The sequence below is a fragment of the Panthera uncia genome (genome assembly GCF_023721935.1).
Source record: "Panthera uncia isolate 11264 chromosome C1 unlocalized genomic scaffold, Puncia_PCG_1.0 HiC_scaffold_4, whole genome shotgun sequence".
In the NCBI taxonomy this organism is placed as follows: Eukaryota; Metazoa; Chordata; class Mammalia; order Carnivora; family Felidae; genus Panthera; species Panthera uncia.
In genome coordinates this window covers 67,993,268-68,007,433 of record NW_026057585.1, presented here as the reverse complement: position 1 = coordinate 68,007,433, position 14,166 = coordinate 67,993,268, and the positions used below count along the sequence as shown (strand labels likewise).

General features: G+C 37.0%; 1 protein-coding gene across 7 annotated transcripts in view; it reads right to left on the bottom strand.

The window, feature by feature from the left end:
• Positions 1 to 14,166, bottom strand: part of STIL (STIL centriolar assembly protein) — a 63,805-nt gene that overhangs the window by 2,072 nt on the left and 47,567 nt on the right. For 6 of the 7 annotated variants that reach the window (XM_049617225.1, XM_049617219.1, XM_049617220.1 and 3 more), the window contains 2 exons: positions 9,644 to 9,857; positions 7,934 to 8,184 (listed from right to left, as the gene is read on the bottom strand). In XM_049617225.1, coding sequence (XP_049473182.1) covers positions 7,934 to 8,184; positions 9,644 to 9,857 — 465 coding nt within the window. The remainder of the gene's footprint in view (positions 1 to 7,933; positions 8,185 to 9,643; positions 9,858 to 14,166) is intronic. The other variant, XM_049617224.1, reaches the window with a different exon arrangement.

The window sequence follows — 14,166 nt, the reverse complement described above, 5'->3', positions numbered from 1 at the left end:
CTAACTGACTTGCCTTTTTCCTTTATATCATAAATACAATAATAATAGCTGCTAATTTTTACTGATGCCTGATTATGTGCCAGGCACACTCAGTATCTCATTTAATCCTCACAGAAACCTTTCTCAGAGGTATCTTGCCTTTCAAATATTCCAACCTCATTCTACACTCTATACAACAGTTCACATTTACATCATTTATTGGCAGTCCATATATTTAACTCACATTTCTTTTTTTTCTCTTAACTTTTTAATGTTTATTTATTTGAGAGCGCACAAGCATGAGCGGGTGAGAGGCAGAGAGAGGCAGAGAATCGGAAGCAGTCTGTGCTATCAGTGTAAAGCCTGACGCGGGGCTTGAACTCATGAACTGAGATCATGACCTGAGCTGAAGTTGGTCACTCGACCAACTGAGCCACCCAGGTGCCCCTCTTTTTTTTTTTTTTTTTTTTTAATGTTTATTTTTGGGAGAGAAAGAGACAACACGAGAGGGAGAGGTGCAGAGGTGGGTGGGGCACAGAGGATCTGAAGTGGGCTCTGCACTGACAGCAGAGAGCCCAATGAGGGGCTTGAACTCATGAACTGTGAGATCATGTCCTGAGCTGACCTGGACGTTCAATGGACTGAGCCACCCAGGCGCCCTTAATTCACATTTCTTATTTATCATCTAGCTCCTTCATGAAAGCCCATGAGGGCAGGTATGTTTAAATCCACCACCTCATGTCAATATCCTTGGTGCCTAAACAGTGTCTGGCACATAGTAGGCACTTACTGAATATTTACTGTATGAATTAAAGAAATAAGTACTATTATCTTTATTTTATAGCTGAAAACACTAAGGAATAGGGATTTTTTTTTTTTTTTACTAATTTGCCTAAGCTGAACAGCTAAGAATTGAAAAGCTGAGCCCAGGTCGCCTTATTCTCTAGGGCTCTACCACCCCTGTGTTTCACTATTATTTTGGTATCAGTTTTTCTGTTCCCTAAAAATTAGAGTCTTTTGTGTACTGTTTGTTGTGGTAAACATTATATTTTACTCAAATACACTGTAATTTTGCATATCACCCGATGAAGAAATTCAGTTGTTTTATATGTGCCAGCCACTGTCTTCATCCCTACCCCCATAAAACCCAAATAATGAGCAGGTATTTTCATTCTGAGAAGTATCTGAAATTTTGAAGAAGCTATTTTCAACCATTAATATTACTGAAACCAATGATATCATCATCAAACAATGAAACAGTGTGCTCAATAATGTTGGTCTTTAAAACCACCTTATAATTTTCCCTTAATCTTCTTGGTACTTAGGTACTTAATACGATGGAAGAGACACCAATATATCTAAGACATTATTCTTTTATGAAATGTTCACAGTGATAATATTTTCTAAATATAAAATCTTTTCTACTTTCTTTGCCCATTTCTTCAAAATTATAAGCAATTTGCATATTAAATCAGAAGACCTGTACATGTTAAAAAATATATATCTCTAGAGATAATATTAATGTAAATAAATTAAAACTTCTAATTCAAAATGCTAAGTATTTAGAAAAAGTAGGTCTAATTTGAATTACATCTTCTTTTATTATAGAATAGCTAAAGAATCTATATACATCCATAAACCAGTCACTATCAGTTTAGAAGGTTCTTCAAGTTTCGTTGTGTAACACAGCTAGCTAATTTCAATTAGGGGTTAGGGGAAACAACACTACTTTGAAAACAAAACAGATCAATAAGGCTCAAAACGAATGCATATAAACACTAGGGTAATTAAAGATGAGAAACAACAGGAGGCCACTCACTAATCAAATCCTAACAGCCTTGAGCACAAATATACTATGTTAGCATCTCATTAGATGGACAGTCTCAAAAGGATGATGAGAGTCCATTTATGCTCCTATAGGAGAGTCCCAGGCCAACAACTATTCCAAAATTACAAAAATTATTCCAACTTAAAGATGAAAACTAACTTTGACTTTATTGTTCTGTTTGAATACCAATTAGTAAACTCCTACTTATCCTACACTGGGTTTTCAACTAATAAGTAGAAAGGAAGGAAGCGACTAAAGAGACTGCTTAAGATCTGTTTTGAATTTGAAAGGAATTGGAAATATGCCTGTAGAGGCTGCTGCCAGACCTCAAACCACAATCTCCATCTTCCCTACAATTTCTAGGGGTTGTTTAGCACCTTCTTTCATTGCTCTCCTGCCTTTGGACCCTCCTAATCTCTGCAGTTCTGAACCTGAAAAGCAGAAAGGAAATCTTCCTTCCCTTGTCTCAGTTACTCATCTGGTGGGAGAATCTGCTTCCGAAGTCTGTACATGAAATGAGTTCTCACATAGGTACAATGACAAAGAATAGGTGGTTTATAAACTAGGGGAACAGTGTAGATTGTAAGAATTATAAAGAGTACTTTCCTGGATTACTAAACTACAATTTGTAACACTATTTCCATAGGAAAATGTACCTTAAATTCTAAACGCCTGCCTTATGAACTTTTAAGCGTACCAGTTATATTATACTCATAGATGTTAAAAGGTAACAAGGCCACAAATACGGACAATAAGTACCGCAGAGGTGCTAAAAATAAAGCATTCACTGTATGCTTCAATGATGACCCAAACAGATGGGATTTCACAAATTCAGCAAATGACTCATGGAAGGCCCACCAAGTGTGATAGAAGCAATGAAGATTCAGAGATATATACTACTCATGATCTTGCTGGAAAACCTATCACAAGAATAGGCTATAGAATAGGCTATATTAGGAACAAGTAGTCTGAGTAAAAACATCAATATTCTGGTGAGGGGCCCAGGAAAGCTTGACAAAGGAGCTGCCATCTGAGTTCAGCCTTGAAGGATAAGAGGATTCTGGCAGGCAGAAAGGTGAAAAAGAATATCCCAGGTGAAAGTAACAGTGAGGAACCTTGCAAATCCCAATGGTGGGTAAGCTGGAAGGCTGGCAGACAGTGGTAGGAGATTATACTAAAAAAAATAAGTTTGGGGCACCTGGGTGGCTCAGTCGGTTAAGCGTCCTTCGGTTTAGGTCATGATCTCATGGTTCAGGAGTTCGAGCCCCAAGTCAGGCTCTATACTGACAGTTGGGAACCTGGAGCCTGCTTCAGATTCTGTGTCTCCCTCTCTCTCTGCCCCTCCCCTACTTGTGCTCTCTGTCTCTCAAAAATAAACATTAAACAACAACAAAGTTGTTAAAAAACAGAACAGCTTAAGACAAAAAACAATATGAATTAATTAATTAGGCTTTAGATTCTTTCAGCCTAAGATTAATGACAAACAAAATCTCACTTCTTTGTGTTGGAGAAACAGTTTCAGTGTGGTTTCATGTTTAATCATAATAATATGCAGAAGCCATTAATAATCAATAAAATATAAATTAAATAGTTTAGGGGCGCCTGGGTGGCTCAGTCGGTTAAGCGTCCGACTTCGACTCAGGTCACGATCTCACGGTTCGTGAGTTCGAGCCCCGCGTTGGGCTCTGGGCTGATGGCTCGGAGCCTGGAGCCTGCTTCCAATTCTGTGTCTCCCTCTCTCTCTGCCCCTCCCCCGTTCATGGTCTGTCTCTCTCTGTCTCAAAAATAAATAAACGTTAAAAAAAAAAAAAAGAATAGTTTAATATATTTTTGGTCTAAATTAGCACACATGTTCAAAAGGACAATTTTAATATAGGGTAATTATAATACAGTATGAAAATACTGCTAATGTTAGGTACCTCTCCTATGTGTTTCTACAACATACTATATATATCCTTCCTTTTCATAGGCGGTAACAGAATATATCATAGTTGACTATGTGTCTTTTCCACTGCACAATGGGCTCTGTGAGGGCAAAGATGTCTTCAACAGGTTATCTTGTATACCATGATGTCTCTCAGAGCTGGCTCAAAATAGAAGCTCAATACGTATTTATTGAAGTAAAATGAATGAAAGTATTGGCGAAATAATACATATAGCTGGTAAGACTATAAAACCTTCTCTTTCAGAAAGCAATGTCACAACAGCTTTAAAATTTTCCTACCCTTTTGACTTAGTCTTTCCATTTCTGAGACTGTAAGGCAATAATCCTAAACTAAAAAAAAAAAAAAAAAAATGCAATCTTTGCAACAAGATGTTCATTATAGCAACATTTCAAAAGGGGCACCTGGGTGGCTCAGTCGGTTAAGCGCCTGACTTTGACTCAGGTCATGATCTCACCGTTGGTGAGTTTGAGCCCTGCACTGGGCTCTCAGGCTCTCTGCTGAGCAGGAGCTCACTTAGGATCCTCTGTCTTCCTTTCTCTGCCCCTCCCTGAGCTCTCTCTCCCTCTCTCTCTCAAAAAATAAATAAACATTAAAAAATTAAGTAGTAAGAAATTGGGGTGCCTGACTGGCTAGCTGGAAGAGCTTGTGACTTTTCATCTCAGGGTTGTAAATTCAAGCCTCACGTCAGGTGTCAAGGTTACTTAAAAATCTTTTTTTCGCCTAATGTCTGATTATTTTTCAGAGAGACAGCGCAAGCAGGGGAGAGGTATAGACAGGGGAAGATAGAAGATCCGAAGTGGGCTCTGCGCTGACAGTGAAGAGCCCGATGTGGGGCTCAAACCCATGAACCACGAGATCATGACCTGAGCCAAAGTTGGACACTCAACCGACTCAGCCACCCAGGCACCCCCCAAATAAAAATCTTTTTTTTTTTTAATTAAAATTAAAAAAAATAAATAAATTGAAGCCAACTTGACAAGTTCTTTTCTGTTCTGACAAAAGGGAAGGGTTAGGTAAACAAATGCTATATATCCCACTTAATGGATTAGGATATATCCCCATTAAAGATGATGGTTGGTAAGAGTTACAACAATTTGGAAAACATGCTTATTTCCCAGTGTAAAGCCAAAAAGAATTTGGTTTTTTTTTTTGGTAGACACAACACGGTCAAAACACAAAGTAGCAAACTATACACCACCATCAGACCTCACCAAAAAATTAAATAAGCAAGAGAGCAAAACAGTAATAAAACAAAACAAAAAACAAACTATGGACTTTGGAATTAGAGAGAGTAGGTCTAAAATCACAGGTATGGGGGCCTTGATCAAATTGGTACTTAATTTCCTTATCTATAAAACAGGAATAATAATAGTGTCTACTATATAGATTACTAAGGGTTAAATGAAAAATACTGCATAAAAATTCAGCACAATTCCTCACACACTATGAACGCTCAATAAATGGTTGCTGTTGAAAATTATTTTAGAGGGGGGAAAAATTAGAGTGGTACCTCAGTCAGTTGAGCGTCCAACTTCGGCTCAGGTCATGATGTCACAGTTCATGAGTTCAAGCCCTGCATCGGGCTCTGTCCTGACAGCATGGAGCCCAATTCAGATTCTATCTCCCTCTCTCTCTGCCCCTCCCCAGCTTACACTCTCTCTCTCTCTCTCTCTCAAAAATAAGTAACATTTTTAAAAAATTAAAAAAAAAAGAAATTCTCCAGAATTAAAAAATTATTTTAGAAAAAGAAAAGGAAATACAAAAGCAAAGTTTTAATAATAAATGAGTTTGATTGGGATGAATATGGTTTTTCTACATTTTACAAAATAAGTTTATATTACTTTGACAATGAAAACAAATATCAAGTTCTATTTCCAAAGTTCTACAATATTTTATACAACTTATACCATATAATAAAATCTAAAAGATTTTTTTCATATAAAGATATAACTATGTTACTTACCCCTCTATGGAAATACCTAATTTAACATATTGCTTTGAACTGAAAAACAATTTTTTTCATATTGGCTTTCACTTCCTTGGAAAATTATCTCATATGAAATTAAAATCCTATCTATGAACATATATCTATGAGTTTTTCAACTGCTAATCAAATTTTAAAAATGGGCATAGCCCACAATATTAAAATTCATAAAGAAAAATGTTAAAATTGTATATATAGTAAAATTGCAACTGTTCCTTTTTTTAATTTAATTTTTATTTATTTTTGTTAACGTTGGAATCATACTGAAAATGCTTTATTTATTTATTTATTTATTTATCTATTTATTTATTTTTCAATATATGAAATTTATTGTCAAATTGGTTTCCATACAACACCCAGTGCTCATCCCGAAAGGTGCCCTCCTCAATACCCATCACCCACCTTCCCCTCCCTCCCAGCCCCCTAATTTTTATTTTTTGAGAAACAGAGTGAGTGAGTGCAAGTAGGGGAGGAACAGAAGGAAAGGGAGGGAGAGAATCTAAAGCAGGCTCCATGCTCAGCATGGAGCCAGATACGGGGCTTGACCTTCCGAACCCTGGGATCATGACCTGAGCTGAAATCAAGAGTCAGACGCTCAACCAGCTGGGCCACCCAGGTGCCCCTGCAACTGTTTCTTAAAAAACTGATTTTCTTTGGATGTTATTAGTTCAAATGACATTCTCTTCATTTCCTAAAATGCCAACCCTGAGCACATATAATTTTCATAGTAGAGATTTACAATGTAAATTGTTATGTAAATAAAGAACAGAACAATCTTGATAAAACAATGACTACCCCACAATGGTAAATCAAAAGGCTCTACTTTCCATTTCATTCTAAGCATCTAAAAAACAAATCAAGTTCATTATATGCTGAAAATTTATTAATTCCACTGTTTTACTGTAAAGACATTAAAACTGGGTAACTACTACGAAGAAATAATTACCTAAAAACTACTCCCCAAAGGCACCACACCAAAACACAGTGTTCCACAGATGGCAGGATAATTTGTATATTCCAACAGACGTTATACAGCCTCTGTCTTACAGTATTAGATAAAACCTTCAAAAATGCTAGCCTTACTCTCTTATACTGTTGGTAGGAACATAAACTGGTACACTCATTTGGTGGGCAATGGCAACAACTACCAAAACTTTAAATGCATATATCCTCTGATCCTGCCTACTTCTAAGAGTTGATCCTACAAAGATATTTGTATCAGCTCCTGCAGAAAGATGTTTACTTAGCATTGTTTGAGATAAGAAATAAGAGATTCAGTCTAAGTCCATTAACAGAGGTCAGGTTCACTATATTCTGTGTACAACAGAGTATTATGCAGCTGTTTAAATGCATGAGAAAGAACTACATATACCTATAAAGAAAAGTATCTAAGACATAATGTTAAGCAAACAAAACAAAAACAGATTGCAACACTCTTCACACACATATACACCTGAATATGCACAACATTTTTACAGAACACAAAAGAAACAGTTAAGAGGAGTCAAACTGAGGATTTTGGGGAGTGGGAGCTTTTGCATTTTATCTGATATTCTTTGTATTATTTAATATTTTCTCTTTTTTATTTAATATTTTCTTAAAACATGAGACCATGCTACTTTTGCAACTATGAAACAAAAATAATTAACAGAAAACAGGCTAACCTTAATAATACAATTTTCAGATTTTATCCTTTTAAAAATAAGTATGTGATAAAGATCATCTTTGATGAAGAAGAATCTGAACAGAAAAACATGGCCAATTGTAATAGGTAAGCAATAAGTAAAGTTTGTATGACTAGACTGTTGAAAACCCATTTCTAGGGAAAGGAATGTTTTTGCCTTTTAGTCGACACAACTGCATAACCGAACGTCCAATAGGTGGTGCAGACTGTAGCACCTCCAGGAAGGCCTTCTAGACACCAACAATGAGTAAAGTCCATTTCTTTCTCCAAGCCTTCCAGAGCATTTTGTTGGCATCTTCCCCCAGGAGGGATTTATGTATATAAAACCTACTCTCTTACTAAAATGAAGACCCTAAAGGGTAGAGATGATCTCTTAGTCATCACACACATAGTAGGCCCTGAATTCATGATGCATCAATTGAATGGAGTGGCGAGCTTATACTTTTTCTCATGAGACCGCTGCAATACATCTACAATTTTTTTTGATCTTTTAAAACAAATTTTAAAGTTACCTGGCATGATCCACTTTATGTGCATTTTTATTCACTTTAGTGGGAGAATCAATTTTTACTCCAAGGTTTCTTAGTTGTTTAAGGGTTGCATTAAGAACACAATCTTTGTCTGCTGGCCCTGAATCACGTTTTTTTTTCTTTGTATGGTAAACATTTTGTGTTCTGGTACATTCATGGCTGATAATTACTGCTTTGGTGGACGGCTGCTCAGCTTCTTTGGAGGAGCTATTCAGTAGGTGGTTCACTTGACTCTGATGAAAAAAAATGTATTTGAAAAATCACTATTAACAATCTTGGGAAACAAAAGTGTAAATAGCAGCATAAGCAAGGCCAGGGAAAAGCGAAATAATATCTTGCCAAATTCTATAAAGAAGCAAATATATTTGGAAATTTTTTATACTATAGGGTTTTTATAAAGGCAGCCCATCTTAACAAATGATTTCATCAGGCTCTGAGGAAATTTAGAACGTCTGTTCAGAACTTGTTCATTTTAAAACCAAATTTAAAATCATTTCAGTAATATTTCAAGTGTTTTCAAGGGTTTATAGTAGCTATAAATTAAAGTTCTAAATCATGCTTTCGTTTGAAAAATGGTAATGTTTCGGGCACCTGGATGGTTCAGCTGGTTAAACATCTGATTTTGGCTCAGGTCATGATCTCACGGTTTGTGAGTTCAAGTCCTGCATTGGGTGAGCTCAAGCCCCACTTCGGGTGAGCCCTGCTTCTCTCTCCCCCCCACTCTCTATGCCCCTCGCTCACTTGTGCACACACAGTCTCTCTCTCTCAAGAAAGGAAAATGGTAATGTTTCAGAGTTATAAATTAGATCTTTATGTTCAGAATCTGACTCTTCTCCTTTCTCCCTTTGAATGAGAATGACCTGTGATACTATCTCTGCCTTCCTGGCATTAGAGTACATTTCATTCACTGAGCCACAGCTGCTAGCACCAGTATAGGACCCCACAAGCAAATAACAATTATGTGTTCATTGATGGGTACTTAGGGCCCTATGAAGCATGGAGACATCCAGTGTTCCAAAGTCTACAGTTTGGATGGAAGTGACAGCCAGGGTCATTCAACCTTCAAGTCTCAGTTTATATTCCAACTTTTCCAAGATGACTAGGTGACTATTTCCTCCAACCAGAATTATCCCTTTTTAGTCCATGCTGCCTTTGTTTATAGCACTTCTCGGCCTGTCCTATAATTGCTTGCTACTAGTATCCATGTGCTATTTCCCCTAGATTCTCACGAGCAGAGACTACCATATTCATCTTTATATTATTCCCTTTACTTAGTTTATTTCTTAGAGTAAGCTAAATAGTCTATAAAAATCTGCTTACCTGAACTCAGTAAATATTATCATAAATATTCTCCTACTTTTCAACTTTCAAACTTCCTGCAAATTGTTGCTTGTTTTTTCTGGTACTAGCTTAGTTTGAATTTGGCATAATATCAACACTTCTGTTTTAAAATCAGGTTCCACCCCCCCCCCCCACCTATCTAAGTATCTGATGACTGGCATGCTTATACTAAATTACTGAATTTAGGTTATCATAATCATGAAAAGCTAAAGGAAATAAATTATGTATCATTAATTTGGGGAAATCTTTTATATCAAAGTCCCAATCAGTTTAAAGACAGGAGAGGCTTAACTAGTCTACTTTAAACTAAATAATCATCTCAGAAAAAATGAAATGCATTACATTTCTTACCAATAAATCCTGGTATATTTTCTGCCTATCTGATGGTTGAGGAGGCAAGGGTTGTATCGCTTGCTCAGTTTTGGGTTCGCCTGATGTTACAGGGTTGTTACTAGCACCCTCTGTTGGTCCACTCTGTAAGCACATGCTTATACTCTCTGCTGGCACAGAATTTGCAAGGAACACGGGCACATCAGGTTCTTTTCTCACACCTGGAGAAGAGCTGCTTGGAAGGATATATAAATAATGTAAGTGTTAGTTATCAAGACACCTTTAACATATATTTGAAGTGCAGTAACTTTGAAAGAAAGGGATAAGACTCAAGCAGCATTCTGGCTTGTATTTTCAGATCTCATCTTGATAAGGCTGTATATAAGCCAGATCATGACACCTTTTTAAGTCATGTTATTTATATTTAGACAATTTTTTTTTAAAAGGCAAACAACCTGCTGATTTCTCTTGAACTTGATACAAAGGAAATTTTCAGAGTATCTAAAAATTATAAATGTATCATTTCTTCACTTCAAGTTTTAAAATATAGTTAAGGGGTGCCTGGGTGACTCAATAGGTCAAGAGTCTGACTTTGGCTCAGGTCATGATCTCATGGTTTGTGAGTTTGAGCCCTGCGTCAGGCTCTGTGCTGACAGCTAGAAGCCTGGAGCCTGCTTCAGATCCTGTGTCTCCCTCTCTCTGCCCATCCCCTGCTCGTGCTGTCTCTCAAAAATAAAACAAACGTTAAAAAAAGAATTAAAATATAGTTAAGTTCCTGCCAAATGGAGAGTTCATAAGCTGCCATTTATAATCACATCTTATATTTGGTAGTACTTCTTTTCTTCTTTATGCTGTTCTATATTTTTCAAATTTTCTACAATAAGCATTTATTACTTTCAAACTTAGCATATAAACACATATCTTTACATTTATTATGGAACACAATATTAAAAAAACATTTCTTGTAAGAACAATAATCTGTGGCTAAAGTAGAGAAATAATAAAATATCAGCTAGCAGAAAGCTTACTGTAGGCCAGGCACCGTTTCAAGTGCATTATCTTGTAAAATACTTACCATATACCAAAAACACATATAAGATAGTTACTACATATTATGCCCATTTGAAAGATGAGGAAATTAAGGCAGAGAGGTTAGATACTGCCCAAAGTTATACCAAATATGAAGAAAATAAAACTCATACATAGTTTAATGCCTAGAGATAACCACATTTTAGAGTACTTCCATTTATATATATATATTTTTACAAGTAGTATTTTCTCTGAAAAACTGTACCATACCAAAGGTAGTTTGGAGGCAGCTTTTTAAAACCTAACATTAGGGGCGCCTGGGTGGCTCAGTCAGCTAAGTGTCCAACTTTGGCTTGGGTCATGATCTCGCAGTCTATGAGGTGGAGCCCCTCATCGGGCTCTGTGCTGACAGCTCAGAGCCTGGATCCCACTTTGGATTCTGTGTTTCCCTCTCTCTCTGCCCCTCCCCTGATATTGCTCACACGCTCCCAATCTCTCTCTCTCACAAAAATAAACATTAAAAAAAAAATTAAAACTTAACAAAATATCATAAGTATCTTTTCATTTCACTAAATATTCTTGAAAACAAGCTTTGTTACACAGTATTTTATTTTAGAGGTATAGTATAATTCTTCTAACCATAAGTCTTCTTTAAAACTCAGCTTATTTCCAATTTTCTCCATACTACTTAATTTTAACTTGATATGAAGTGCCTACTACTCGTTTGGTACTTGATAAGCTCAGTAAATATTAGCTGAAATGAGTATTTGTAAAATACCAGTTAAGTCATAATTCTAAGGAAAAAAATCCATAAATTTGACTACATGAAATAAAAATTTTTACATAGCAAAAAACATCAAACAAAATCAAAAGACAACTGACAAACTGGAAGAAAACATGCACAACATATACTACAAAGAGCACAACATACACTACAAAGAGCTAACATCACTAATGTAGAAGAACACTTAAAAAGTATAGGGTGAAGGACCTGAGATTCTAGCAGAAATATGTGAGAGACGTAAACTTACAATTCACAAAGTTATCAAAATAAATCTTGACATGAAGAAGTGATCCAACTCATTCATAATTTTTAAAATGAAAATTAAAACTCCACCAATATACCATTTATCACCTATCAGACTGGCAAAAAGTTTGTTTTAAATATGCCAACATTTTGTTGGCACAGCTCTGGGAAAATAGGTAGTCTCATACACTGCTGTTGAGACCACAAACTGGTACAATTTTCTGCAGGGAAACATGGTAATATTTAACAAAATTACATATGCACTTAACTGTGGATGCAGAAATCCCACTTCTAAAACAATTCAAAAATGCACATACCACGAGGTAATCACTATAGCAATACTTATAACTAAAAATTACTGGAAACAGTCAAAATGTTTATAAGTAGATGTTTATTAAACTATGGTACATCCACATAGTGGAGTACTATATAGTTATATAAAAAAAGAAGATCACTAGGACTGATTTGTAGTAATTTCCAGTATATACTGTTAAGAGGAAAAAAAGCTCAAAAAATACCTGTGGTATGCTACCTTTCTACACTTCACATAAAAAAGAAGTATAATAAGAAAATAAAGACACAGGGAAGCCTTGGGTGGCTTAGCTGGTTAAGCATCTGACTCTTGGTTTTGGCTCAGGTCATGAGATCAAGTCCCATATTGGGCTCTGCACTGAGCATGGAGCCTGCCTGCATAAGATTCTCTCTCTCCCTCTCCCTCTGTCCCTCCCCTGCTCACACACACGCTCTCTCTCTTTGAAAAAAGTAAAAAGAGAAAAAGAAAACATAGACATATATGCTCGTTTGTGCAAAAGAAATACAGGAAACCTGGGTGGCTCAGACGGTTGGTTGAGTGTCTGACTTAGGCTCAGGTCATGACCTCACAATTTGTGAGTTCGAGGCCCACGTCGGGCTCTGTGCTGACAGCTCGGAGCCTAGAGCCTGCTTCAGATTCTGTGTCTCCCCCACTCTCTCTCTGCCCCTCCCCTGCTTGCGCTCTGTCTCTTTATGTCTCTCAAAAATAAATAAACGTTTAAAAAAAAAATACAGGAAAGGTAAGCCAGTAACTAAAGAGATTGGTTATCTAAAGGAGATAGATGAGTGGGAAAGGGGGTAGGAAAAAGGGAGATTTCAGAACAGGGTGGCAGGAATGAGAAGGGAGCAACACTCCTTTGAGTATATGCCTTTTTATGTAGTTTGGTCTGTTAAAACTACAGTAAGTTTCAGGTACCAAAAAAACCACAAATAAAATCAACCAGAATACGGAGGGACCCCCAAGTGGAACAAACAGTAACGAATCAACCTAATGATATTACAAACAAATAACCACATAAGGAAGTGTGGAAGAAAATAACCTACCTAAATAACTATGGAAAGAGGTATTTCATTGGATACTGTACGGTTAAAGGTAAAAAGAATTATAAAGAAATATACTCTAGTAAATCCATTTCAGAATTCTTAAGCAATTCCAAAACTACTTTATGTGTACACTAGAACTAAACAAATAAGTATAGTGTACATGAAAGCCAGGTTTCTCACTGTTAGGAAAAGAAGGTATAAATAAGAAAAAGGGATGTGTTGGACTGGAATCAGAGGATTGGTAGGAAGTCAAGGATTTTCAAATATAGATAGATACATATAGAAATAAATATGGGGGGGGGGTGTATCCTAGATAGGAGGGCCTAGAAGCACAGATACAAAGTAGCAATGAGTACACCTAGTGCCCAGATCTTGACTTCTAAATATGTTCTCTGGTACTACTGCTCCTGGTTTCTGTGTTTGAATCCAGGGTTGGGGCAGGGAAAATACAAGGTGGGCCCTGGAACATCCTGTGGTGCCAAAAAATAAGAACACACGTGAAAGAGGATGGGGGCTTTTCCAGAGGTAACAGAAGCCAATTTAAAAGAATTTCCAAAGACCAGGGCGCCTGGGTGTCTCAGTCGGTTGAGCATCTGACTCTTGATTTCAGTTCAGGTCATTTCCCACGGTTTGTTGAGATCAAGCCCCATATCAGGCTCTGTGCTATAGCACAGAGCCTGCTTGGGATTCCCTCTCCCTCTCTCTCTGCCCCTTCCCTGCTTGTGCCATGCATGCTCACTCTCCCTCTCAAAATTAATAAAATAAACACTTTAAAAAAACATCTAAAAGAGTTTCCAAAAACCTAAACTGGAACAATTTGAGCAAATAAAAATAAATAATAATACTTTGAATTATAACTCTTAGAATAAAAGTAATGCCCAGGAGTACACACGGACACAAACAAATGAATAAACACATAAGAAGAAAAGGAAAACAGCTTTTCCTTACAGAAGAAATCCAATTTACAAATGTAGAAGGAATGGGGCGCCTGGGTGGCTCGTTTGGTTGGGCTTCCAACTTTGGCTCAGGTCATGATCTCAAGGTCCTTGAGTTCAAGCCGCCTCGGGCTCTGTGCTGACAGCCCGGAGCCCGGAGCCCGGAGCCCGGAGCCCGGAGCCCGGAGCCCGGAGCC